General features: G+C 45.6%; 1 protein-coding gene across 1 annotated transcript in view; it reads right to left on the bottom strand.

Annotated features, from left to right (window-relative positions):
- The window catches only part of LOC147683102 (disintegrin and metalloproteinase domain-containing protein 28-like), a 3314421-nt gene that overhangs the window by 1517486 nt on the left and 1770411 nt on the right, over positions 1-26524 (bottom strand). The window contains exon 7 of the mRNA XM_086942499.1: positions 18403-18533. Within this exon, the coding sequence (XP_086798625.1) occupies positions 18403-18533 (131 nt within the window). The remainder of the gene's footprint in view (positions 1-18402; positions 18534-26524) is intronic.

Below are 26524 nucleotides of genomic sequence, written 5' to 3'. Positions count from 1 at the left end.
ACAACTCTGCAACTCGTACAACTGCGGCCTGCTGTTCTGACATCTGAAGAAGATGGGGACTTTTGCCCAGCGGTACTCAGTGGTGCATGGACTGAGTCTTTCTGTGGGGCCTCTTTAATGTAAACATCATGGATGGCATGGGATTGTGGTGATTTTTATGTGTTTTTCGATTTTTGGGGGTGTTGTTGGGACTGGCCATGTGGGTGGGGGCCATTTTGAGTGCTGGTACAGGCAGGGCCTGGCCATGTGCTGAGGGGGCAAGGGGCCATTTTGAAGGCAGGCAGTGTTCGCATTTGATTGTGGTTTTTCGATTTTGGGCTGTTGTTGGGGCCTTTTGCCCAGGGGTACTCTGTGGTGCATGGACCTAGTCTTTCTGTGGGGTGTCTTGAATTTGAACAGGATTGAGGGCATGGATGGCATGGGATTGTGGTGATTGTTATGTGTTTTTCGACTTTTTGGGGGTGTTGTTGGGACTGGCCATGTGGGTGGGGGGCATTTTGAGTGCTGGTACAGGCAGGGCCTGGCCATGTGCTGGGGGCAAGGGGCCATTTTAAAGACAGGCAGTGTTCTCAGGCCTGCACCCATTTTGCCTAGCTTTCATCCATTATGCCCGGGGTACTCAGTGGTGCATGGGCCTAGTCTTTCTGTGGGGTGTCTTGAATTTGAACATGATTGAGGGCATGGATGGCATTGGATTGTGGTGATTTGTGTGTGTTTTTCAATTTTTGGGCTGTTGTTGGGGCCTTTTGCCCAGGGGTACTCTGTGGTGCATGGGCCTAGTCTTTCTGTGGGGTGTCTTGAATTTGAACATGATTGAGGGCATGGATGGCATTGGATTTTTGTGATTTTTGTATGTTTTTCAATTTTGGGGCTGTTGTTGGGGCCTTTTGCCCAGGGGTACTCTGTGGTGCATGGACCTAGTCTTTCTGTGGGGTGTCTTGAATGTAAACATGATTGAGGGCATGGATGGCATTGGATTGTGGTGATTTTTGTGTGTTTTTTAATTTTTGGGGGTGTTGTTGGGACTGGCCATGTGGGTGGGGGCCATTTTGAGTGCTGGTAAAGGCAGGGCCTGGCTATGTGCTGGGGGGCAAGGGGCTCTTTTAAAGGCAGGCAGTGTTCTCGGGCCTACACCCATTTTGCCTAGCTTTCATCCATTATGCCCAGGGGTACTCAGTGGTGCATGGGCCTAGTCTTTCTGTGGGGTGTCTTGAATTTGAACATGATTGAGGGCATGGATGGTATTGGAGTGTGGTGGATTTTGTGTGTTTTTTCGATTTTAGAGCTGTTGTTGGGGCCAGTTGCTCGGGGTACTCTGTGGTGCATGGGCCTAGTCTTTCTGTGGGGTGTCTTGAATTTGAACATGATTGAGGGCATGGATGGCATTGGATTGTGGTGATTTATGTGTGCTTTTCAATTTTTGGGGGTGGTGTTGGGGCCTTTTGCCCAGCGGTACTCAGTGGTGCATGGACTGAGTCTTTCTGTGGGGTCTCTTTAATGTAAACATCATGGATGGCATGGGATTGTGGTGATTTGTTATGTGTTTTTCGATTTTTGGGGGTGTTGTTGGGACTGGCCATGTGGGTAGGGGCCATTTTGAGTGCTGGTACAGGCAGGGCCTGGCCATGTGCTGGGGGCAAGGGGCCATTTTGAAGGCAGGCAGTGTTCTCAGGCCTGCACCCATTTTGCCTAGCTTTCATCCATTATGCCCAGGGGTACTCAGTGGTGCATGGGCCTAGTCTTTCTTTGGGGTGCCTTGAGTTTAAACATCATTGAGGGCATGGATGGCATAGGATTGTGGTGATTTTTATGTATTTTTCGACTTTTTGGGGTGTATAACTGATGTTCCTCTGTCTTCCATTGCTTTTAGGTGCACAAGAGAACCACCAGTGCCAGGAAGAAGTCCTGCAGCGGTGTGTGCAGCATAACATCATGCAACGTCACGTGTAGCCACAGACAAGACAACTCTGCAACTCGTGCAACTGCGGCCTGCTGTTCTGACATCTGAAGAAGATGGGCCCAAAGAAAGGTGGCCGTAGCGCCTCAGTGAAGAAAGTTGCCAGTGCCACTGCCAGTAAGAAGGAGCAGAAGAAGCAAGTGCCTACAACGCTTGTTCCTCCAGAAGTAGGGACACATGAGGAAATTGATATTCAAGTGGAAGAATCATCCCAGGAATCCACTCCTCTTGAGGATGATCCATTGCTTTCCAGATCCCCAGCAAGAAAAAGGTTAAGGAGGGCTGCTACTACTACAAGTTCTTCTTCAAGCCTCCTTCATTCTGATGACCTTGATCTTGATTGGAATCCAGCAATGCAGTCAGACAGTGAGGCACGCCATGAGCTGACAAAGGTAGCTAAGCCTAAAAGGAAGGTTCCCGCAAGGCTTCGACTTATGGGTGATGACAACGAACAAGAAGTTGTGTCTTGTGCTGCTGATGAACATTTTGATGACGATCCAGTCATCACAGACGTCACTGACGCCCCAGCGGGCATGGAGCAGACAGACATTTTAACCCTATCCTGAAAGGCTGCTGAGCGGGATGATCATGTGGGCAGCGTGGCATTGGTACCACCACCAACGCAGTTAACTACAACACCAAAACGTTCTACAGCTTCCATATTTTCTCATCAGAAGGGCCTGCATGGACCTCCATCCAGCTCGACCTTCATTACCTCAAGTAGCGGTGCTGTAAGCCAACTACAGAAACAAATACATCCACGCCCATCCTCTACTTCATCTGGCATTGAAAGTTAAAGTAGCTCCTCCACCACCAGCAGACATCTCCAGTCCCCAGTTTGGGACTTCTTTACTGTTAGTAAAAAGGCGGAAAACATGGTTGTTTGTTTGATTTGTAAAGTATTAGTTAGTCGGGGTAAGCTTGGTTCTAACTATGGTACCTGAGGCCAGAGAGGTCATCTCAAACTACACCACCCTATCCAGTGGTATAGCACCTAAGTGACATTGAGGAAGCCAAAACAAATCCAAATGTATCCCTTCATATTGCATCTGATGATGAAGAGAGGCTGATCGTGCAGGGGGGAAGTGAAGAAGCGACAGCCATTTTTTCTGGTACACCCAGTACCCCTGGCAGCAGCACTGCAGTGGTAGCGCCCACACCCTTTACCCCAGCAACATGTATGAGGCCCACTAAGAGTCTGGGACAGACACCAATGCAAAAAACTAAATCACTGAGCCTAACTGGTTTGAATTCTGCATCGTCGTCATCATTATCATCATCATCACGTAAAATGGTCCGCCCACCATTACCAGCATGTTTTGGTCGTAACCGTCATTTGAACGCAACCACCCATCCGTGCGTCTGTATAACGCCAAGCTGGCTCAAATGCTAGGGCTGGACCTTCTCCCTTTCTCTTTTGTGGAAGGGGTGGGTTTTCGTGAATTGGTGGCAACAGTCTGCCCTAAATGGAAGGTTCCTAGCAGGTTCTATTTTGCAAGGGTTGCTGTTCCAGCACTACACCAAGATCTGCTGGAGTGATTGGCGCAGCTATTCTGAAGAGTGCTGTTTACACTATCCACATGACAACAGACATGTGGACCAGTTGCCAAGCCCTTGATTACATTTGCATCACTGCACACTGGGTCTCTTTTGCAGGGGTCAAAAAACAGTTAAAACACAAAGATGTTGACACAGAGGAAGTTTTTAAAGCTATTCGCAAACATGCAAAAGTAGGCATGTTTGCCATGGAGAAATCTCACACTGCACCTAACCTTTTGGATGAGTTTAACAGGAAGGTCAAAGAAAGGCTTCATCCAAGAAACCGCACAGTTGGTTATGTTTCCAAGGATAATGGGAGTAATATAGTTAAGGCCATGGACGATGGTGGCTATTTCAGAGTACCATGTTTGGCGCACAGTATTAACATCGTGGTGCAAGCCTTCTTGAAACAGAAGGGGGGCCTTCAATATGAACGTAAACTGCCAGTCAAAGGACTAATACAGGAGGTGGCAACACATTGGAACTCAACCTTTTACATGCTTGAGCGTCTGTCTGAGCAGTGGGAGGTAATACATGAGTTTGTCTTTAAACTGGGTGCTGCTCACAAAGACTTGGTGCTAGAGTTGGAGGAATGGATGCTAATTGCAAGCCTGACAGACAGGCTTCGTCCTTTTGAGCTCTTCACGCGTGAAGTCAGCAGGGAGGACTGTTCTTTGAGCAAAGCTATCCCATTGTTGCACATGCTAGAGCACCAACTGAAGGAGGTGTCTTCAACGTTCCGAGATGATGGTGAAAAGCGAGAAGCATGTGGTTTGGCGCAGAAGTTATTAAGCCGCCACCTTGACAATGAAAGGCTTAAAAGATACATACAGAACAACATTACATTTGTGCCACTATTCTTGATCCACAGTACAAAAAGGCAGTGGCCAGCAAATCATTCATTCCTTTTGATGAAACAGATGTTTCAAAGTACAAACGTTGGCTAGCTGTGTCAGCCAGGCGGTTCAAAAAAGATCGGCAGAAAATTCAAGGAGGTAGCACAAGTACAACTGAATTAGCAGGCCATCCGGCGCAAAGTTCCACTTCTCAATCTGTGGCCGAAGGGAGTCACTTTGCCTCACAGCCGTTAACGACACCAGCAACCATATCATCATCCTCACCTGCACCAGGACGCAAACCAATATTGTCGGGAAGGGATTAGCTAACTCAGCAAGGGTTAGCTCGGTCCACTGATGAAAAGGTCGCAGATGGTGCGCAAAGTGGATCAACCCTGGAGAACCTTGAATTGGTGGTGCAGGCCTATCTGGATGACCCAACAGAGGTCTGTCATAATGAGAACCCATTGGGATATTGGTATACGAAAAAGCTCAAAATGGCAACTGATCACCAACCTGGCTCTACATTATTTGTCTTGCCCACTCACAAGTGTGTCTTCTGAACGTGTTTTCAGTGCTGCTGGTGCCATTGTTACTTCAAAAAGGGCCCGCCTTTTGCCCAAAAAATGTGGAGAGGTTAACAATAATCAAGATGAACCAGCACTTCATACCACCAGATTACAAAATACGTGAATGCGCGCAGGAAAAGGAAGACACCGACTTAGGTGACGACGACGACGGAAGTTGTTCTCGGTCACCAGACCAACTCCAGTCTCAATTCATAGACTTGGAGGACGAGCTCTGCTTCCCTGACAACGAGGACTGAAAATGACTTCCTTTTTTTCCGTACTTATTCACTTTTATTCCTGTGTGTCTTTCTTTGTTTTGCTACTTTTACCACAACAAAACTCTAATCAACTAATCACAATAAGTCCATTATCATCACTGTCTTCATCTAATTTTCCGTATTGATTTGAAGGTGCCTCAGTCTGCATTCAGATGTTCACAAGTTCACAACTCAATCATGCTCCTCTATCCTCCTCCTCCAGACTCCCCCTTATCCATTTCCCTCAAGGCAGATGGATGGATTATGGAGAAAAAACAAACTTTGTCTTTGTAGACGAGTCCCCTCAAGTGGGACTGAAATAACTGACTGACTGCATGCATGCTGATCGTTGACAGACCTACTTATTATTATTATTATTATTACATTTCTTATATAGCGCCAGAATCGACCCCCGAAGGGGTATCTCTGTGCTTGCCTTGGGAACCCGTCCTGGTTTTTCCCTGTGAGATAGCCCCTACAGGGCACCCCCAAGGTGAAAGCCAGGCATCCCGCCGCGGGGGGGCCGTTGTGGAGATTAAGCAAGCTTAATGCCCAGAGTTGCAGAGTGTGAACCCATGATTAGGTCAGGCACCGAAGCGAGAATTATCGAGTCCGTGGACATTTGAGCTCAACACCCTGCCGCGTCGGGAATCGAACCCTGGTCCCGGGTCTGACCTCTGCTTCAGGGTCTGCCTGCTCTAACCAGTGAGCCACACTTCTCCACTTCTGAAATTTAAAGTAGAGGCTGCCCTGTGGGCCCTCACTTTCCGAAGAATATGCGGACAAAAAGTAGAACAGGTAATGAATAATGAGAAGATGGCATGTTGCAGTGGACAGCAATTTGCCATGTTTTCAATATACCAGTATTGCAGGTTTTGGGGTTTATTTGGGTGTGTTCTAGATTTGCGGTGCTGGGTCGGGGGGTCTGGGAGCACTGCTGGCACAGTATAATGTTGATTGCATTTGTTTTTCAGGAAATCCATGGTGGAAAACGAGAGTTAGTGCCTAGCTGCACAGCGCATTTGGACTGAATTCCAGGTTGGACTGAAATTTACTAAGTCTCACTTTTTAAGGTTTTGCTTTTGGCTGTTTGGGGGTCTTCTACTTGTTTCCGCCTGCGTTGACGGGTCTGGGGGCATTTATGGGAAGGTCTAATACCGGATAAAAGTGTTTTGGAGAAAATCAGAGTTGAAAACGTTTTTGCCTTTTTGCTCACTATCATATTTTCGGGGGCCTGTTTGGGGCAGTTCCTGGTGTTTGGGGTCGGGTTTTGGGGTCTGGGAGCACTGCTGGGTATGGATACTTTTGATTGCAAGTGGTTTGAAGAAATCCATGGTGGCAAAGGGGAGTTAGGGCCTAGCTGCAGAGCGCGCACGGAGTGATTTTGGAAATTTGTCTGAAAATTTCTAAGTGCCCATTTTTGTAGTTTTGCTTTTTGGCTGTTTGGGGGTCTTCTATTTGTTTTCACCTGGGTTGACGGCTCTGGGGGCATTGCTGGGAAGGTCTAATACCGGATAAAAGTGGTTTGGAGAAAATCCATGAGGAAAAAGATTTTGCATTTTCTGACATTTCGCTCAATTTAGCGTTTTCGGGGGCCTGTTTGGGGGGCTTCCTGGTGTTTGGGGGTGGGTTTTGGGGTCTGGGAGCACTGCTGGGTATGGATACTTTTGATTGCAAGAGGTTTGAAGCAAATCCATGGTGGCAAAGGGGAGTTAGGGCCTAGCTGCATAGCGTGCGCGTAGTGATTTTGGAAATTTGCCTGAATCAGCGAGAACCTCAACAGTACCCGGTATCCGGGTTGGAATTAGAACCGGCTGAGAGCACATAGCCTTTGTGGCAATAGCTTTGGAACTGCTGCCCGCGGGAGCCCTGATGAAGTTGTGGGCTACTAGCCCTGACAAAACACGTGTTGGCTGGGCGTGGTAGATACAATTTGAATTGAAGAAAAACTTCTATCAAGACTACTTCCACATTGTTTGTCTATTGGTTGTGTTGTTTGATTGCCTACAGCATTTACACAGTAAAAGGCGACGTGTGCACAGATACCTGTCGTAACAGTATAACATTTTGGCATGTATCTTTCCGCCGTCTTTGTAAGCCTGTGACCTTACCGGGAGTTTCGGGAATTCCACTAGCAGCACTATGAATGGGCTCACTACTACATACATAGTCAGAGAGTCTTAAAAAAAGGCCTGTTTTTACTTTTTTTCTCTTGGGTTGCAAAAGAAATCACTGGTACGTGAACTTGTGCTAGCCTCCATAATGGCAGCTCACTCAGCTTTCACCCAAGAAATACAGACACAGGCCATGACGATGCAGACTCGCAGCACTTTAAGCAGTACATGCAGGTGGGGATCTGAATGTCTTACTTTTCTATAGGGGTGTCACTGTCACTGGCCATACTTCTTCCACTCAGCGTCTGCTCTACTACATCATACACCTCTGCTATCGACGAGGAGGATAAAGAAGATAACATCCAGGCTTCGAAAGTACGTCTATGATAGCATTCACCAAAACCATTCTTTACCGTCATAAATATCAAGACTCGCTTGTCCTTTGTTTCACCCTTCTTTAACTTTTTGCTCTTCACATCCCTAAACTTCATCTGATATGACTTGGCTTCACAAATCACAATAAAAATTTGCCAGCTGAGTTGAAGTGAAATAGAGGGGGCCATTGGTTACCAGAGAAAGTACCGCCGCTAATGCTAATAAAAGTCAAGGTTGACTGTCTTCTCTGTGATAGCCCAAAAAGTAGTTCTAAATGAGTAAATGTTCTTGACAGTACAGTGTACTTATACTAGTGTACTGTGTACTATTGTACAGTACATCATACACTCCTTTGCGAGGCTACTAAAAAAAAATTCTATAAGTAATGAGTATAATAACTTACCACCATCCGCCGCCGCTGAGTCTTCCCCCCAGCTCCTCCTGTTTGCGCTGCCGCGTCCTGAGTGGACCCCTATGCACTGCTGGCCCTGGCACTGGTGGTCATATGTGCCGCGTCAGATGTTGTGACGTCTAGCAAAATCATGTCATATTTTCAGATGCCATACACAACCCCCTATTTTGTCTCGTAACGGAAGAAAATGTTACATAACAAATTTTTTTATTACTGGGATTGAAAAAAGTAACGGTTTTGGGGAGGGTGTTAACCTTTTATATGCTTATTCCATTAAATGCTACACTTCTTCTTATGACAACTGATGAATGCTTGCTTAACGGGCACCATTTTTCTCATTACAGAAAGAAGATTCCATTGCCCTTCTGCCAGACAATTCACCAACTACTACTAAGTCATCACCAGCAGTACTTTAAGTACTTTAAAGAAGGTGGGGGCTCCCGCACAGTTATTCTAATAATTTCATGTGTCTGTTAACTAATATTAATTTTGAGTCATACTAATTTCATTCATGGTAATGTTGTTACAACTTTAACGTCATCTTCATCCATCAGAATACTACGCTAATAAAAATAAAGAAATAGTGTTTTCATTTCTTAATTGAAAATAAACTCTTTAAAACTAACAAACACTGTGTGGTTTTTGTTTACGAGTGAGTGAGCGGAAAGGTTTGAACTACTGCACTTGGCAGTCATGTTTCAGTGACTCAGATAGGCCGGGACTCTGAGGTAGTCTTCTGTTGTTCTGGGTCGTAAAATCATTGGTCAGACATTCTAGATAGTCGGTCAGGGAATTGGGGGGTTCAACTTCTGTTCGGACTGAGGTATGTCGAAAGTCGAACTGCACCTATCATCTTGTCCATACTTCTTTGTGTGCAGAATAGTCCCTGAAACACTAGGGGTATGGGATGTGCTCCTCTCAAATCAAAAAGGACACTGCTACCTTTTACTTGGTGTAAACAATTACATTTTGTTGTTGCAAATTGTCAAAGCACTTACATTAAGAAGACTGGAATAGACAGCAAGGGCAACCCAGAGGACTACACTCAGTGCCTAGAGCTATTGCTGTATCAGAGTTTTGTTTCGCACCGTTTGCTGAATGGGTAAGCTTAGCTACCTACACAGACCGACTCATAATTGTAAATAGTAGTAGCACAGAGAGTGATGGTAGAGGCAGGATAAGAATGTAGAAAGTAGTCTACATTAGAAGAACATCAAAGACGATTAGGGAAGTATAAGTATTATTATAACAATAAAACAACTTACTGGGGCCAGCAGAAGAGCCTGCAAGGGACTGCTCCTGTCCAACTTTTGCCACCGGAGTCTCTGTCGCCGCCATCGCCTTGCCCCTGGGAGTTGCTGGTGATCATGAAATAAAGAAACACAACATGGATGATTGTTTTTTGGGAAATATTTGATTCCTTTGTCCTCAATCTAAAATTATGTTGTCGAAAAAAATTACCATCAATTGCATCTGATCTGGTCAACTAAGAGGATAGTAGTACAGTATTGCAGGATTCGCAGACCGTCTAATAGGAAAGTTATGTAATTCACTAACTACATCAACAACAAAAAGGTTCTACTACGACTGCCATCACTCAGCAGCACGAGACGTCGCGTGACAGACACAGTCCGTCATCATGATTGCAGACCACTAACAAATGTCCTAGAACAAGTAATAAATGGTATACTCAACGTATCAATCCACCACTATCTCTTCAAAGTGGCAGCAGCAGGAGTACAAAGAAGGACTAGACTTGAGTCTACTGTCTCTAGCATTACGTAGTAATGCTCTCAATTGACAAAAAAGTTGCAAACAAGTAAGCATAGTAGCAACGTCAATAACCAGGCGAGGAGCTGCAATGACAGAAGCTATTCAAACATTAATTTACCTGCAATGTAATCTAATCAGCAGCATTCGTACTCTTCAGGAAAAAAATGATTAGCAATATAACAGAGCAGAAGGAAAAAACGTAGTTATTAAATAGCTACTTACCAAGCCCAGGGATCTCCACACCGAGCAGGTTGAGCATGTCATGCTCCCGGTCCACGATGTCACTCCACCGGTGCGTCACTTGGTGGTAGGTGCGCCGGACCCCAGAATCCTTACACATGCGCCGGCACACCTTCTCCCACATCTGGCGACGCTCCGGGAGGATGTAACCGGAAGCAATCCGCCCACCTGCTGCCACGGTCTTAGGGAGGTGAACCTGGACAAAAACCATCAAGGCGGCCACCTCCACCGCAGAGAAGATCTCCCTGGGCTGCACTTCCTCCCCCCTCCAACGCCCGCAAGGGAGCCGGGTACAGGGTGCTGGGCCCTTCCCCTTGCCCTTGTCGCCACCCTTAGCCATGGTCCTGGGCACAAGAAGAAAGAAAGAAGAATAGGTGTGAAAAAAATAAGAGAAAGAGCGAAAGAAATAAAGTAGGTAATAAAGTAACAAAAAGTAAAAAAAAACACAAAATATAGATGTAGGAAATTGAAGAGAGAGATAATGAGCAAAAAAAAAACAAAAAAAGTTCAGAAAAACATAGGATTACAAAGATGTAAGGTGGATAGAAAGGTAGCATGTCCAAAACCATACAGTGAATGAAAAACAAGATGGCCGCGCCCATAGAGGACCGCGTGGGTAAGTTTGCGCGATATTTCCCCCGCGAGCACGCAAAAACGCCCACGAATATGTAATCGCGCGCCGCATACGTCGCGAGCTTGCAACGAGCGCCCAGAAACGGAAACACGTCATGCAAACAAGATGGCCGCGCCCATACACGATCTCATGGGCAACCTCGGGGTCGGTGCGCTGCAAGCAGTCCGCGAATAGGCAAAAAAACGCCCGAACGCGCAAAAAAAAAGAAAAACTGCCCGAACACGCAAAAAAAAGATAAATCAACAAATTTGCACGAATTTGCGGATTGCAAGTTCGATTTTGCGTCCCGCAAATCTCGCGAAATGGCAGAAAAACAAATTTTGAAAAAATGAAAGCACTTAGCAGGTGCAAAAGTTCAAGCTAATTTGTAACCATTCCCTGTAGTGATTCCTGAGGGGCCCCTCCAGAGTTCAGTTGCCTACTTTCAACTATTCTCTGATCCTGCTTTGACCCTCAAAGCAGGGTCAGAGAATAGTTACAAGTATGGCACAATGCTCCTGTAAAAAAAATAACTGCAACAGGAAGGTCTTACAGCTAAGGAAGCAGGTGCCAGACTTGAAGCACAAATTCAGTGATACATTAACCAGCCCCCTATTAATTCATCTCAGTTGAGGCTGAGAAGGTGTGCTTTGCTTTCCCCCCATAATCTACTGTGGTGAACAAGAGGGTGGTAGTGGTGAACCAGAGGGTGCAGTGATAAACCAGGGGGTGCTGTGATAAAACAGAGGGGGACAGTGATGAACCAGAGGGTGGCATTGGCAAACCAGAGGGTGGCAGTGATGAACTAGAGGGTGGCAGGGATGAACCAGAGGATGGCAGTGATCAACCAGAGGGTGGCAGTGATGAACCAGAGGGTGCTGTGATACACCAGAGGGGGACAGTGATGATCCAGAGGGTGGCAGTGCCAAACCAGAGGGTGGCAGTGATGAACCAGAGGGTGGCAGGGATGAACCAGAGGATGGCAGTAATCAACCAGAGGGTGGCAGTGATGAACTAGAGGGTGTTGTGATAAACCAGAGGGGGACAGTGATGATCCAGAGGGTGGCAGTGGCAAACCAGAGGGTGGCAGTGATGAACCAGAGGGTGCTGTGATAAACCAGAGGGGGACAGTGATGATCCAGAGGGTGGCAGGGATGAACCAGAGGATGGCAGCGATCAACCAGAGGGTGGCAGTGATGAACCAGAGGGTGGCAGGGATGAACCAGAGGATGGCAGTGATCAACCAGAGGATGGCAGTGATCAACCAGAGGGTGACTGTGATGAACCAGAGGGTGCTGTGATAAACCAGAGGGGGACAGTGATGATCCAGAGGGTGGCAGTGGCAAACCAGAGGGTGGAAGTGATGAACCAGAGAGTGGCAGGGATGAGCCAGAGGATGACAGTGATCAACCAGAGGATGGCATTGATCAACCAGAGGGTGGCAGTGATGAACCAGGGGGTGCTGTGATAAACCAGAGGGGGACAGTGATGATCCAGAGAGTGGCGGTGGCAAACCAGAGGGTGGCAGTGATGAACCAGAGGGTGGCAGGGATGAACCAGAGGGTGGCAGTAATGAACCAGAGGGTGCTGTGATAAACCAGAGGGAGACAGTGATGATCCAGAGGGTGGCAATGGCAAACCAGAGGGTGGCAGTGATGAACCAGAGGGTGGCAGGGAGGAACCAGAGGATGGCAATGATCAACCAGAGGGTGGCAGTGGCGAACCAGAGGGTGCTGTGTGTGAGAAGTTGGCCTGGTATATGATGATCACTATTCTAGTGAGCACCTTGCACCAGTACAAACAACCCTTATGGTGATTGGTTGTAAGTCAACCTTATAGACCAGCTATCCTAGTGGTAGCATGGACAAAAGCAGTCTTAGGCTAAACTCAAGAGGGCATGTGAAGCCAGCTGTTTTACCATATGCAATCCTTTAAATCCCAAATGAAAGGACACCACACAAATTATATATTATAAAATATATGTATTTATTTCTAGAATAATCCCCTTGACTCTTTATGAGCACAGGAGCACAAGCGTTAAACAAAGAACACAGTATAACATACAATAAGATGCACAATTATGGATAGGCAGGGTGGCCACTCAAACCATACATTAAGAAAGTGGTATAAGTACCACGTCACGAACAATGAACAGGCCTAGGGCCTAGGGAATCACTGGGTCTACACTGGACTAACAAAGGTTAGGACATAGGAGACCCACAGGATGCGGGTGCAGTGTCTATATTGGCAAACACGTTTACCATACAAGTCAATGGTGCGTAAAAATCAGAAAGTTATAGGCTTAGGAGTCTTCCGACTGGACTAGAACTTAGCCACTAAAAAGTAGGACACTAGAGGTGTAAACCACTATAGGAGCACCATTGTAATCTCGTTAACTCACCCACAGGAAGCGGGTGCATAGGTGTCAAAGTGCGTCGGGTTTCTTCGTGGAGTTCAATGGACCCTGGAGGTAAAGATGCTGCAGGCGACCAGGAGAGAAGAGTCCGGTTGGATACAAGGGTGGATTGAAGATGTAGAGTACCTGAAAGCAGAGGGGACAGAGTCCAGGTCACTAGCCAGTGACCAGAACGGAACCAGGATGGAACCAGGCAGTGTCGGGTTGCGGTCAGGTGCTGTCGAGTAGTTTGTCTCCGCTGCCACGTGGACCAGGAAGAATCGAAGATGACCAGCTGGTGGACAGGAGCTGTCCCACAAAGGCTCATGCTGTCTGCGGTGTCGGTTCTCGAATTGGAGTCACCAAACCTTGGCAAATGCAACCCAAGCAGGACTCGAAGATGTCTTCTGGATCAGACCGAGAAGGTCAGATCGATGGCTACTTTTCAGGGGAGCTAGGGCTAGTCTGGAGCAACCAGACCAGCAGTGTAGTTTTGATGGATCGTCGTCACAGAGGCCACTAGCCAACGGGCAAGTGACCGGACAACGTGTCAAGCAGGAAAAGTGCAAAAGGGCCCCACGCAGCACTCTGTGAGTGTGGAGGGGTGATCTTTGAAGCACAGGCTGCTTTGGGCTGGGGCTTCTCAAACCCTAAAGCACAGTGTCAACGGTGCCTCGGGAGCTGCACAGGAAGCACTTTGTTGACTCTTCAAGATGGCCTGTCCCACGTCTCTCGTCACCTCCAGGGGTCTAAGCTTTGCCAGGACTGTGGATCAGGCTGTTGGATATCAGGGAGTCTGGGTCTTGTCAATATCTGTTGTTCGAGCTCTGGCGGGAGCAGCGGCGAAGAAAGTCTTGATGCGCTGATGGTGCCTGCTTGCACAGGGTGACCAGTGACCACTCCTTGACCACAAAGGAGATTCTTCAGTCTTCCACGTCGAGTGGGATATCGAAGGGTCCAGAGTTTCATTTCAAAGTTTCAGTCAGGATGATCTGGTTTGCATTGGCACAGCTCCTACCTTTATTCCAAATCTAGGGGCTGGATCTCCTGCTAGGTCCCTCCTATGGGTGGGACCCAGGAAGGGGGTGGTTACACCCCATTACCTTTGTCCAGTTTCACGCCAGAGCTGGGGCTGGAGAGCCCCAGCACCGGTTTGAACTGAACTTTGCATGGGACACCTTGTGTGCCCCAGGCAGTGTCTAGTTTCATTCAACCTCCCTGCCCCAATCCACAGCCTTGAACCAGAGGGTGGCAGTGACCAACCAGAGGGTGGCAGTGATGAACCAGAGGGTAGCACTGGTGAAGCAGGGAGTAGCAGTGATGATCCAGAGGGTGGCAGGGATGAACCAGAGGATGGCAATTATCAACCAGAGGGTGGCAGTGATGAACCAGAGGGTGCTGTGATAAACCAGAGGGGGACAGTGATGATCCAGAGGGTGGGAGTGGCAAACCAGAGGGTGGCAGTGATGAACTGGAGGGTGGCAGGGATGAACCAGAGGATGGCAGTGATCAACCAGAGGGTGGCAGTGATGAACCAGAGGGTTCTGTGATAAACCAGAGGGGGACAGTGATGAACCAGAGGGTGCTGTGATAAACAAGAGGGGGACAGTGATGATCCAGAGGGTGGCATTGGTGAACCAGAGGGTGGCAGTGATGAACCGAAGGGTGGCCGCGATGAACCACAGGGTCGCAAACAGGCTTGACACGTAGAAACAATATGGTCGCGACCGTTGCGACCACACAAGTAAGTTTGCGTTCCCGAACTTGTACAAAACCTTCGCGAACTGGCAAAAACAGCAAATTCGCAAATTCGCACAAATTTGCGGATTTTGTGGATTGCGAGTTCGCAATTCGCACCAATTTGCGGATCGCAAATTCACAAATTTCGCCCATGCTTAGTGTAGAGGGCATGAGACGTAGAGAATCCGGTCTGGATGAAGAGTAGTCTCTGGAGTAATAGTAATCTAATATCTCAATGTTGAAATACCACTCAACATTGACAATCTCCTTATACTCGAAGTTGCGTAGCTTTCTGACATCAAACCAGCCATTGACAGTGAGCAATTATCACCTGTAACTCTTCTTGGCATCGAAGGGGTATGTTGTTTATCACCGGATCTTCTCCTTTTGGATCTCCCCATGCGGGAGTCTCTAGAGGATGATATAGAGGCATGGTTAGAGTAAAGTCTCTACTTGCTTCTCAGATGTCTCTCCAGCCAGCATATCTTTTCTTCTGCGGTGCTCCAATTGACCATGTAGGCACATTTTCTCTCTTTCTCTCAAAGTACATCTGGAGAGGGCCTTGTAGTGATGACATGTCTTGGGTTCATGCAAATATGTTAAACATACATTTCAGATTCCGTGTGGGTCTATTTTTGTCATTTTTCCTCTTGATTCTTGGCATTTTACCAAAAAAGACAGCATATTGTGAGAAAATAGATATATTTCCTTTCAGGAAAATGTCAGCAAATATAATTTGGCCTAAAGGAGGTTAGGCAAACTGCTTTTGAAATGGTTTCAGTGAAAGTGAAAACGCCTTAAATTGGCAGACCTTTGCTCCAGGATCCTGTCAGGGGGAACTGGAAAAATAAAAATGGATAAACTGCCACCTGTAGAACATGATGAGATACTGGAGGGAAAGGAGCCCTTAAAGGTACTGTATTCTATTATTTACCTTAAAAGAAAGTAAAACGAATTTGCGAAGAACGTTTTAAAATAGCACTTGTTCTTACTTTTAGGGGCTTTCAAATGTTGTATGCCTTTTCTTCTTCCAGCTTTTAAAGTGAAATAATGAAATTTCCAATGTAGCCCGTCTTAAGGCTGTAAATTTGAACAGTAGAAAAGTAAAAGCACAACACAAGGAAAATCCCTACCAATTTAGAAAAAGAGAGGAACATGTTATAAATTATTTGATACCAAAACAACAAAAATCCACCTAGTAGAACCTGAGACATGTAATTTCAAAGTTTTAAATAAAAACAGTGCACAGAAGCACAAAGCACCAACTGTGGTTATCTGGTATTGCCTAGTTGAGGAGCGTTGCGAGAACCTGTTTCGAGGATGCGTTGCACAGTGGCAGTTCTGAGGAACTGCAGGGCTTCGATATAGAGTCCTGCATTGTCATGCAACTGCTATCAACAAGAGGATTGCAATGCAAACTCTGGTGTCTAGATGGCGTTGCATAGAAGCTGTTCCAAAGAAGCTGCAGGGCTGCCATGTGAAGTCCTGTCTTGTAATGGAGGATATCGTTGAGGGCTTGCAATGAGAAGGCCTGTGTCTAGACTGCATAGTGTAGCAATGGTTACAAGGAGGCTGCAGGCTGGGATGTGAGGTCCTGCGCTGTGAACGTGTCGTGCAGTGGTAATCCTGAAGTGGATTTGCAAGGAAATGCATCACAATGGATCAGTTCAGCTGACAGGACCACCGCTGGTGTGGCAGAGCCCCTTGAAGCCCACTTCGAAGGGTCCAGGACTAGTGTTGCACCTCTTTGGGCAAGACTCACATCAGACAGAGTCCAGCTGCTGGGTTCAAGGTGGTTGGAGCCTTTTCTGTCAATGAAGCTTTGATCAAAAGGCCTGTCAACTAGCCTTTTGGGACACTCTGGTGGTTCTGGATTCAAGGTGCAGGTCCAGTCCTTTTCAGGCAGCAGGGCATCAGAGTAGTCCTTCAGAGTCTTCTGCAGGTACTGAGGAGTACTGAAGAGCTGGGACTAAGGTTCATTATTTATACCTGGTGTCCACTTTAATGTAGGAGAAGGTTCTTGAGATGTCTACCCAAGAGGTGCTTGGGATTTTCTGTCTCTCGACCCTAGCCCCAGCTTGTCTTGGTTCGTAAAAGATTAGTGTCAAACACTTTGTGTGTGTGCTCAGGTTGAGCCTTTGTGATGTGCAAGTGTGGTAGGTGACAGCTCCTCCCCCTCATCAAGTCAGAGATGGTCCATCCTGCCAACACCTATTCCCCTTTGTCTCACTGTCAGGGAGCAATACACAAAGACTGACTGTCAGCTATACCTAATTATGTAACCCATACAATAGGCTTCAGGCACCAAATGGTTAGAACAATAAAGTGTCAACTTTATAACAAGTGTTTTTTTCAGAATTGTAATTTAAAATCTAACTTTATCATTAAAGTGGTTTTTCAATTACAATTCTTTAGACACCACACTCCACATTCCTATCTGCTTCAAATTGAAAGGTATCACATATGTAATGTAATAATGTAACCCAATGTTATCCTCTGAGAGAGGTAGGCCTTGCAGTAGCTAAAAACAAATATAATTGGTTTTCACTACCAAAATATGTAAAACTTAAAAGCATGTGTCCAGTTTAATTAATACAATGAACTCTGTCCCCTGGGCTTTCCAGGTCCCACCCTATGAGTGACTTATATGTATTAAAAAAGAAGCTTTAGATCTGGCAACAAGTTTATTTTACCAGGTCCCAATGACAGTTTAAAACTACACACTTAAGCTGCAATGGTAGACCTGGGACATGTGTTGGGTACTTAAGTGGGTAGCACAATAAGCACTTGTAGCATTTACTTCACAGGCCTTGTATACATGAACTACAACTTTACTAGCGACTTACAAGCACATTAAATGGACCAATTGAGTGTACCATACTTAAAGGAGGGAGCACAAACAGTTTATTACTGGTTAGTAGTAGTAAAGTGCTCAGAGTTCCAAGACCAGCACAAATAAAGTTAACAAAAGCAAGAGGATGAAAGGCAAAAACGTTTTGAAAAACCACGCTAAGGTTGTCAGATCCGTCATTGAGTATATCACAACAGCATTGGGTGACATGTATCATAAGTGAAAGTTGAAGCAGAAAAGCAGTTACTAGTTCTTGCCTTTTAAAACTGCATTAGGGAGTTAAAGAATCAGCGTTTGTCATGCTTGGCCAGGATCTATTTTGCCTGATTGGGACAATGTTACCAAGTACTGAGCTAAGAGCCTCATATAGCCCACCTTTACACAAATGTTATCACTGCCTCTCTCTCTATATTAATAAATATGAAGGTAACAAGTGAGAGTCAAAAAGCCAAAACTGAGCTCAAGTAAACACATAGCTAATATACGTCTTTGACGCCTAAACATGAGTAAAACTAATAAAGTCAGAGGTGCCCATCATTAGGGAACATCTGAAACTGGACTCAATAAAACAATCTCCTTAACTCTTTTGCTGTTGGTAATTTTCACTGTATGATTCGTAATTTCTCAGACACATTATCCCTTCTTGGGTAACAAGAGCAGACCATAAGCATAAGCAGCAATATGCAATTTCTATAAACCTTTTTCAATGTAAATATGTATTGCTGTCTCACCTTAATGAAGGTGACATGATGCACGGGCCGGGAGAACATACACATTCTTTGGTGTCGTGAAGCATTCCAAGCGCATGTCCCATCTCATGTATCACCGTTATTCCTACTGGAATTACATTTGTGCTGTGGTCCTAAATAACAGAATTACACTCATCAATCGAATGGCATTCAGACCTACATCAGATTGCGGATATTCAACACAGCTATGAAAAACAGAAGCCTACAGAATAGAGAAAATCGAATCACGTGCTTCATAGGAGTTACTGTAAAACATGTCAGCTTATGTACATGGATACTGATAAATCCACTCGACGTGGATGACTGTTACAGCATACATTATTCATTTGCAGTAATCAACACCATGCAACAAACTTCTCCATGCAGTTCCCTTGTCAAACAACTCTCTTCATAGTCACCAGATCAGCCTTTGATAATAAACAAGCTTTCATAAATGTCCTATAAACTATCTTGCTCATTTATAAAGACACACAAACACTCACGTTAATTATTAGGTCTCGCCTAGGCAATGTGTATGCGCTGCTTTAGGAGGACCTTTAGCATCGGTCTTCACTTTTTCCAAGCACTGCTCTCGTGCTTGTGGCGGCATCCACCTTGCGGGGGCGAGCAGTGGCATGCCACAAGCATGAGTGTAGTGCTCGAAAAGTGAAGACTGCTCTCGCTTTCACTTTTGCTTTTTTTCCCCTTATATCACTCGCATCTCGCTTTCACTTTCGCTTTTTTTCCCCCTTATATCACTCGCATGCGCACACACCACTCGCAGCCTTCTTTCAGGCTTGTTTTTGTTTAGCCTCTACTCACTCGCAGTTCTTAGACCACCTCCCGCCGATTCCTTTGATGCTTTTATGCTTGGGCACTTATTATTTTAATTCCACTAAGCGTGTTTTTAACATCAGGCCCACATGCCAGTGACATCTCTTTTGACCGCCGTTCCCCATGAGTTGCTTTATGGGGGTCCCACTCCCAATCCCGGAATACTTGATAGGGCTGTACATGAGCGTACATATGAGGGTCGTGCTCCGTGTTTGCCTTTAAGAAACAGAGAAAGTTATTTTTTTTTTTCGCCGTCACGCTGAAACTTATGGTTTGGGACTAGTGTGCTTTAGTTAGCCGGCTGATAGCAACAGTCATTCATGGACTACTCCTGGTAAGTGTTTTGCATTGTTTCACATGCAGACATTGAGTAAGGTAGCTGTTTTGAGGACGCAAGCGAATTAGACTTGAATTGGTGCGGTCTAGTGTTACCATGTGGGCATGGCTATACCATTGAAGACGGTTTCCAGGAAGGGCCATGGTTGATTGCGCGTGGATATGGACACAGCAGCCAGCTCACAGTGCTTTGCTGAACACAGGTAAGCAATATCAGGAAAGTAACGCTAATGACCTACGGGTTTAGAATGTTAGTTTGAAGACAATGTTTGCTATACACTCATGTGTACTGGACGTGTAATGTGACTTAGGAAATATGCCAAATATGCCTCCTCACTGCAATTATTGGCACTAGATTAGGATACAGTTGTTTGTAATATGAACAATATGGACCATATGTCTCTGTAAATTCTGATACCATGCAGGGAGGTAATGATTATAATGTGTCCAATGTTCCTGTAAGTGTTGGTATATTTTCGACAGGCTGCCTCCATAGTGGAAATAAGGATACACAAACTGTGTTTATTTGTTGAGGAACACTCCTATAGAACTGTACATGTTTTTTGTACATTGACGCCATGCCTCCATTACGTGAATGATGACAAATGGCTCTGTTTGTACAGGAATGCCCACCTGATATACTACTTGAGTAAGTGCATAACACCTATTGGGTTTAGAGTGGTTGGAATGTCCAATGTCGTTTATTGAATAGTCATGTATAGAAATCATCGCTCTGCATAACCCAAAAGAATCCAAAAGTTACCATCAATAACGAAAATGTTCCTTACCCTTCATTGATCTTAATATCAAACATGATAAAGTGAAACTGATTATCACCTTATACAGAAAGGAAATACTTTGCTCAAATACCACACAAACCCTGATAAAAGGCTACCCTGTGGCCAGTTTGCCAGGCCCAACTCAGTTGCACAAATGTTTTTCAGTTTTACATAATGTCTTCTTGGTTATAAATAAGGGAACAAAAATGCTTCTAACAGTTTTTTATTATAACTTTTTGGCATGCCTCACAGCAGCCAGGCTGCTCTTGAACATAGCTTACAGACATTGCCAAAGCCAATTGCTCTGGCAAAAAACTTACAAGGTCTCAGAGGCGAGACCTATGGGGTGTTTCAATGCTTGTTTTTTATGGCGTCCTATGCAGGCCCAATCTAGTGACCACCTCAAAGACCTCTGACAGATATGAACCTGCAAAGTGTCCCTAGGCATCTGAAGATGAGCTATAGGTTTTAAGGTATGTGTTTGTTCAATTAACTCTTATTTCGTGCACCATGTTTGTGCATTTGAGGGCATAAAGTTTTATTTCTGAATGTCAGTGGGTAAGATTGTTTGAAACGTTTAATAATTTAGGGCCTTGATGTATGAAGTATTTGCAAGTCACCAATGGCTTGGCTACAGAAAATGCAACTCTTAAGCAATGTACGAAAGTCATTTCCAGAAATATTATTTTGCGATGCAACCATTTTGTGTCTCACTAGTTTTGCAACCAACTTTGTTACTCAAAACTCTAAAATCTCTAATTGCGACTTGCAAAAGAATGTTCAAGGCTGTAACAATGGTGGTAACTGGGCGCAAATTATAAAAGCTAGCTCAAAATGCATCAGGGGTTCTAACAATGGCTGCTTTATAAGTGGTTGCAAAGAGGATGCAGAGGCTGGCTGTTTAGGAGAGGAGGAGGCAGAGATGGGATAGCATTTTCTGAGTAAGGCATACCATTTTCCAAACTGAGGAAGAAACATTTGACTAATACAGGCAAGTAGTGATATTATATTGGAATTTTTTTTATTTTTAAAGTCATATCTAGGAAGCAGTAGTCTATGCAGCAATTCTATCCCCACCCATGTTCAGCTGTTAAGCACGTTATACCTTTTTGCCTCTGAAAGTTACCAGGGTGGGATTGCTGTTGCTGGAGCGGTGTCACACAGTGCGCTTTCACATTATTTCCAAACATTCCTAGATGCCATGCTTCTCTACGTCCAACGCTACTTATACCTACCCAGAAATGCACAGGAAATGCAAAGTACAAAATGTAAATTTTGCAGGTTTGCCAAATTTTCCCATGCAATGGGGTGTATTGATTGGACAGATGTTCCTATTCATCATCCAAACCCATCTTGAATATTTGTTTAGGAATAGGAAAATATACCTTCTCCAAATATTCAAGTGGTGTGTAACACAAACAATGCAATAACTTATATTGTGTCCCAATATCCAGAAAGCAGTCACGACTTGTAGTGTTCTTACCGGTTCTGGCGTGTTGGAGCAATCCTTGACTTCGGTTCTTGAGGGTTCTGGTCTGACAGAGGTAAAGGCGACCCCTTCTAGTAGCCACAGTGCTGCCGACAAGGAAAAAGGCCAAAGCAGACCGTGCCTTTCAAAAGGAGTTCCAAGAGGGAAAAACCCCTTAGGGAAATACCTCTGATGGAAGTAGGGACTCCAGGAAGGAAAAGGAAGGAAAGAAGCTACCAGTAAGGAGGAATTAGTAGGCAAGGAATCCAAACCGGAATAGAAAACTATAATCAGGAACAAGATACACCAGCAGGAATCACAGATACACCAGGCAGGAGCACAGGATACCAACAGAAGCAAGGACATACCAGCAGGAGCAAAGAGTGTTGCAACGCAAGGAAATTAAGGATTCACCTCTTTAAATACCCACAAATATGAAGTGATCAAACAGGAACAGGAAGTGACCAAACAGGAACAGGAAGTGACCAAGCAGGAAGTAGGTAACCCCCAACTTAGATAAGGAAAAGGATAGTGGATGGAATAGGAAGGTTGACATCTTGAATTGGTAGAGCAGATACTTTCCAAGTCCTTCTGGGAAGAAGACTAAGGAATCATGGGAAGGCAAGATGGCCCCAAGAAGAATTGAAGAAAAAAATTATATCCAGTGAGAAGAAGGTAAGAATATAGTGCCCCAACATGTGAAAATAGGAAGCCGCAGTTCGAAAACTAGAGCTGCGGCATACCTGTCATGCAAATTGTCAGATAATGGGCTGCCGCGTAGGTATGCATTGTGCCCGACACAGAAAGAGAGCAGGCACCGAGGGACGCATATGCAATGCTAAAACGGCAACAGCGGGCTGCCACGCAGCACCATGACCCGCCCGAAGACTAGAGGGAGCCACCGCGGGCTGTATTGCGGCCCGCGAGGAAGAACCGGGCAGCATTGCGGGCCTAATCACGGTCAGCAGTGCAACAGAAGCACCCATGATTGGTTTATGTGTAGGCACAGTGGAATATACAAACAGCTGGAAAGAAGGGTATTTGATGATAGCTATTTATCAGGTAATATTATGAAATATAACCACAGATATGTTTTTAGTAGTCAATTGAAAAATGAATGGTAATTCACAGTTATGTGTTTGTTTCCGGTGAAAGAGTGTATGCCATACGTCCCTGTGTTCTGACACCATACCTTTACCCCACATCCCAAAATGAACTGCTGTACAACAAAGCAAATTGTCGCACTAGGGCTGTGATTGTGAGCACATTTGGGCCACTGAAAACTTGATTCCGGGGTCTACATAAGAGTCAGAAGTCTTACAATATGTACCAGAAATTACATGCAAAGTAGTAGCAATGCATGCCATGCTACACAGTATTGCCACCAAGAGAGTCCTACAGATCACTATAGAAGAGTTAGAATGAGAGGGTAAAGGTCCTGAGTCATCTATTCAGCAGCCTACAGATGAGAGTAGAGTACTGCAGAGAAGAAGGCACAATGACCAATTGCCACTTTTACTTCTCAAGGTAAGTTATATGTGGATGTACAAGTTACCAAAAGCATTTGTTTAATGCTTCAAAGTAAAGATACCTTTATTGGAAGGTGTTCTGGTACTGTTAGGAAACAATGTGTAACAGCCACATGAAAATGCAACATAATGTCGATATCAACAATCATTTGCATCACCGAAATGATAAAAGTGCAGCAATATAGTTCCTGTTTGTGCCCCTCACTGCTTCATGTGGCTGCATCCTGAATGGGATGTAGCCACATGTTGAGCTGCACAAGTACGACTACTGCTGTGACGCAGAGATCATGCATCTGTGGCTGAGAGGCTTCTGACACAGGATATTTTCTCACTTACAGGAAGTAGTGCAGATACCCTGTAGGAAAGTACGATCTTTCTGGCATAGATTCACTTTGGATATAAGGTTTTCCTTATATCCTGGTTACTGCACTTTTAACGTATAAGTCACCTCTAAGGTAGGCCTTTCAGTCCAAGTGCATGGTGCTTGGTTCTATGGGCCATATGTATCAAGCCTTTTGCGAATCTCAAAAGTCCTTTTTGCATGTTTTGGTATGTATGAAATATTCGCAAAACAAGGAATAGAAAAGATTTGTGATTCCTTATTTTGCCATAGCATTTAAGGAATCGAAATTTTGTGATTCCTTAACTGCTATGTATGTAGCATTTTTGGGCTGTGAATGATGGTTAAGAATTCGCAAATTACCACAAACTTGTAGTTGATGGTAACTTGCGAATTCTTCAAAAAATGCACAATTTGGCATTTTTTAAAGTGGCATGTGATGCACACACATGCCCATAGGGCATGTATGTGCGCCATATGCAGACTCATGTACATTTCAGGGGTGCAGCAGGGTGTCTTTGAGACACCCCTGCACCCTTGAAATAATTCTCAAATTGCGATTAGCAAATTGCGAATTCGCAATTTGAGAATTATTTAGCAATCATTCCTATGAGCCTCCTGGCCCATAGGAATGCATTGGAAATTATTCCTTAATTGCGAATTAGCAAAATGCGAATTCGCAAATCAGGAAGATTAAGGAATCGCTAAAAAAAAGCGAATTTCTTCATACATACCATTTTGCGATTCCTAAATAGCGATTCCTTAAAAATCGCTATTTAGGAATCGCAAAAGGGTTTGTTGAAACATATGGCCCTAAGTGTGTGGGTACCCTTGCATGAGCGGAGGCACCCCTACAAACCCCGGGCTCCATTCTCTGGGCTTTGTAAGTACCGGACAACCATTATAAGATATGTAGTGTACACTGGCAAGTCAAAATGTCTAACTACATAATGGCTACCCAGAACCTGGCCATGTTTGGTGTCAAACTTGTTGGAATCATGCAACTAACAAAATTATTCTGGTGTTAGTTGCATTATACCTTGTACTGGGGGGCTTCTAAGAGGGCCCTGATGCCTTTCTGTGTAGCCTTACAGGGTCTGATGGCCAACACGTGCTGCTGCTGACCCAAGACAGTGTCCTGCCCCCGATTATAAGCTAAACGCAGGAATGGGAAGCATACCAAAGGATTTGCAGCAAAGGAGAGGTGTGACAACCTCTCCTTTAGAATTAGGTAGGGCGTTGGTGCTTCCGAGTGCCGACAGACTTCATTGAAGAGCATATTTGGTGCCCTCGTTGCATTAACCAGCTTTGCCCAGTTCAGTAGCTCTTGGTTCCCCCTCTGGCGTGAATCTACACAAAGGACAGGGGTGTTTCCAACCTCCTGTCCAACTCCTTCCCAGGGACATCCCACAGCTCCACCAGGTGGCTGCTTGATTCTGCCATGTTGAATCTTGGCCCTTGGGAGCATATGACTGGCTAAGCCAGCTGATTAGCATCCCTGACCCCTCTCATAGGCGGGTCACCACAGAAGAAGACCATCCCCTACTAGGGTTACATAAGGGCTCCTCTGACGGTAGACTCTCACATTCGTCCAAACAACAACAATTTCAAGATCCGACTGCCTGTCATCTGAAGAATGTCCAAAGACTCTTATGTTGGTGGGCACTGGAACTCCACTGTTCTTCAAACCAGGACCAGACAAGACTGCTTCGGTGGGAAGATTTCTGCTTCATCTTTGTCCCTGTGCTTCTTCAAGTTTTGCAACTCCATGGCAATCACCAAGGCCTCAGCCTGCATCTCAGCCTAAAGGAATCTCCCTTGAAGTAAAGGAGTCACTTCCCTGCATCTGCAGGCACCTCTATGATCCTGTTGTCCAACAGATATGGTCTGGCTCTGCAAAACAGGTGGTAGTATTTTGGTTCTCCAGTTGCCTGACCAGTCTTCCATGCAAGTGGGGTGACTGTAATCCCTCTCCAGCCAATGTGAACCACCTCCGCACTGCATCTGTTTGCCGTTGCCAAGGCTTGTTGGCTCTGTTTATGAAAGATCCTCAAGCTCCAAGAAGCCCCAGCCTCCAGTGATCCACAGCCCAAAGAACGACTTCCTGCCTGCATCCTCTGCATCGTAGGCTTTCAGCTCATTGGTGCTGCTGAGGCTTTCCTGGGACTCCCAGTGCCTGCTGCCATAGGGTCCTCTAGGGAGCTCCATTGATTCCTGCTCCCTCTCCTGTGTGCTGAGGCCCAGCCCTAACTTACCCTTGCTGGGTTAGCCCCACAGACCTTGCTGGTCTGCAACACAGCATCTTCACCCACAATCCATGGTTTGCATCTACCAAGGCTTGTTTGTGGTTCAGTCAGCCACTGACCTTCCTGCACTCATCAAACGGCCTGGGACAGCTTGTAGAAGGCTCCTGTGCTCCTGCATCATTGCCTGTTCCCTACAGTTGCTTCTTTATCCTCACCGTCCTACAGCAAGAACCAAAAAAAAAGGGATGGTGTTGTGCTCCTGTGCTCCCTGGCCACCTCCAGGTGGTTGGAACTCTATCCCCTCTTCTCAGGTTCTTCTCATCTGGATTCTACATCCCAGTTCCATCGGCCTGGTCCTCGACACACTGTAGCTGCTGAACTTCTGCGAACCTCCATTGGCGTCTACAAGTGGTTCAGACACCACTTCATCTGCTATGTACCTGGGCTCTCTGGTGTAGTTATCCTGGCTCCTGGGGTATCCATGGGTGGGGTGGCTCCCCAACCTTCCTTGATCCAAGCGGTTCTTTCGAGGTACTTTGAGAAGAGTCCTAGAACAGTAAAATTCCAATCGTAACTTACCCTTTGTTATCCTG

Source organism: Lissotriton vulgaris, chromosome 11 (assembly GCF_964263255.1).
Source record: "Lissotriton vulgaris chromosome 11, aLisVul1.2, whole genome shotgun sequence".
Classification (NCBI taxonomy): Eukaryota; Metazoa; Chordata; class Amphibia; order Caudata; family Salamandridae; genus Lissotriton; species Lissotriton vulgaris.
The sequence above is the reverse complement of the archived record's forward strand: the minus strand, read 5'-3'. Positions and strand labels throughout refer to the sequence as shown.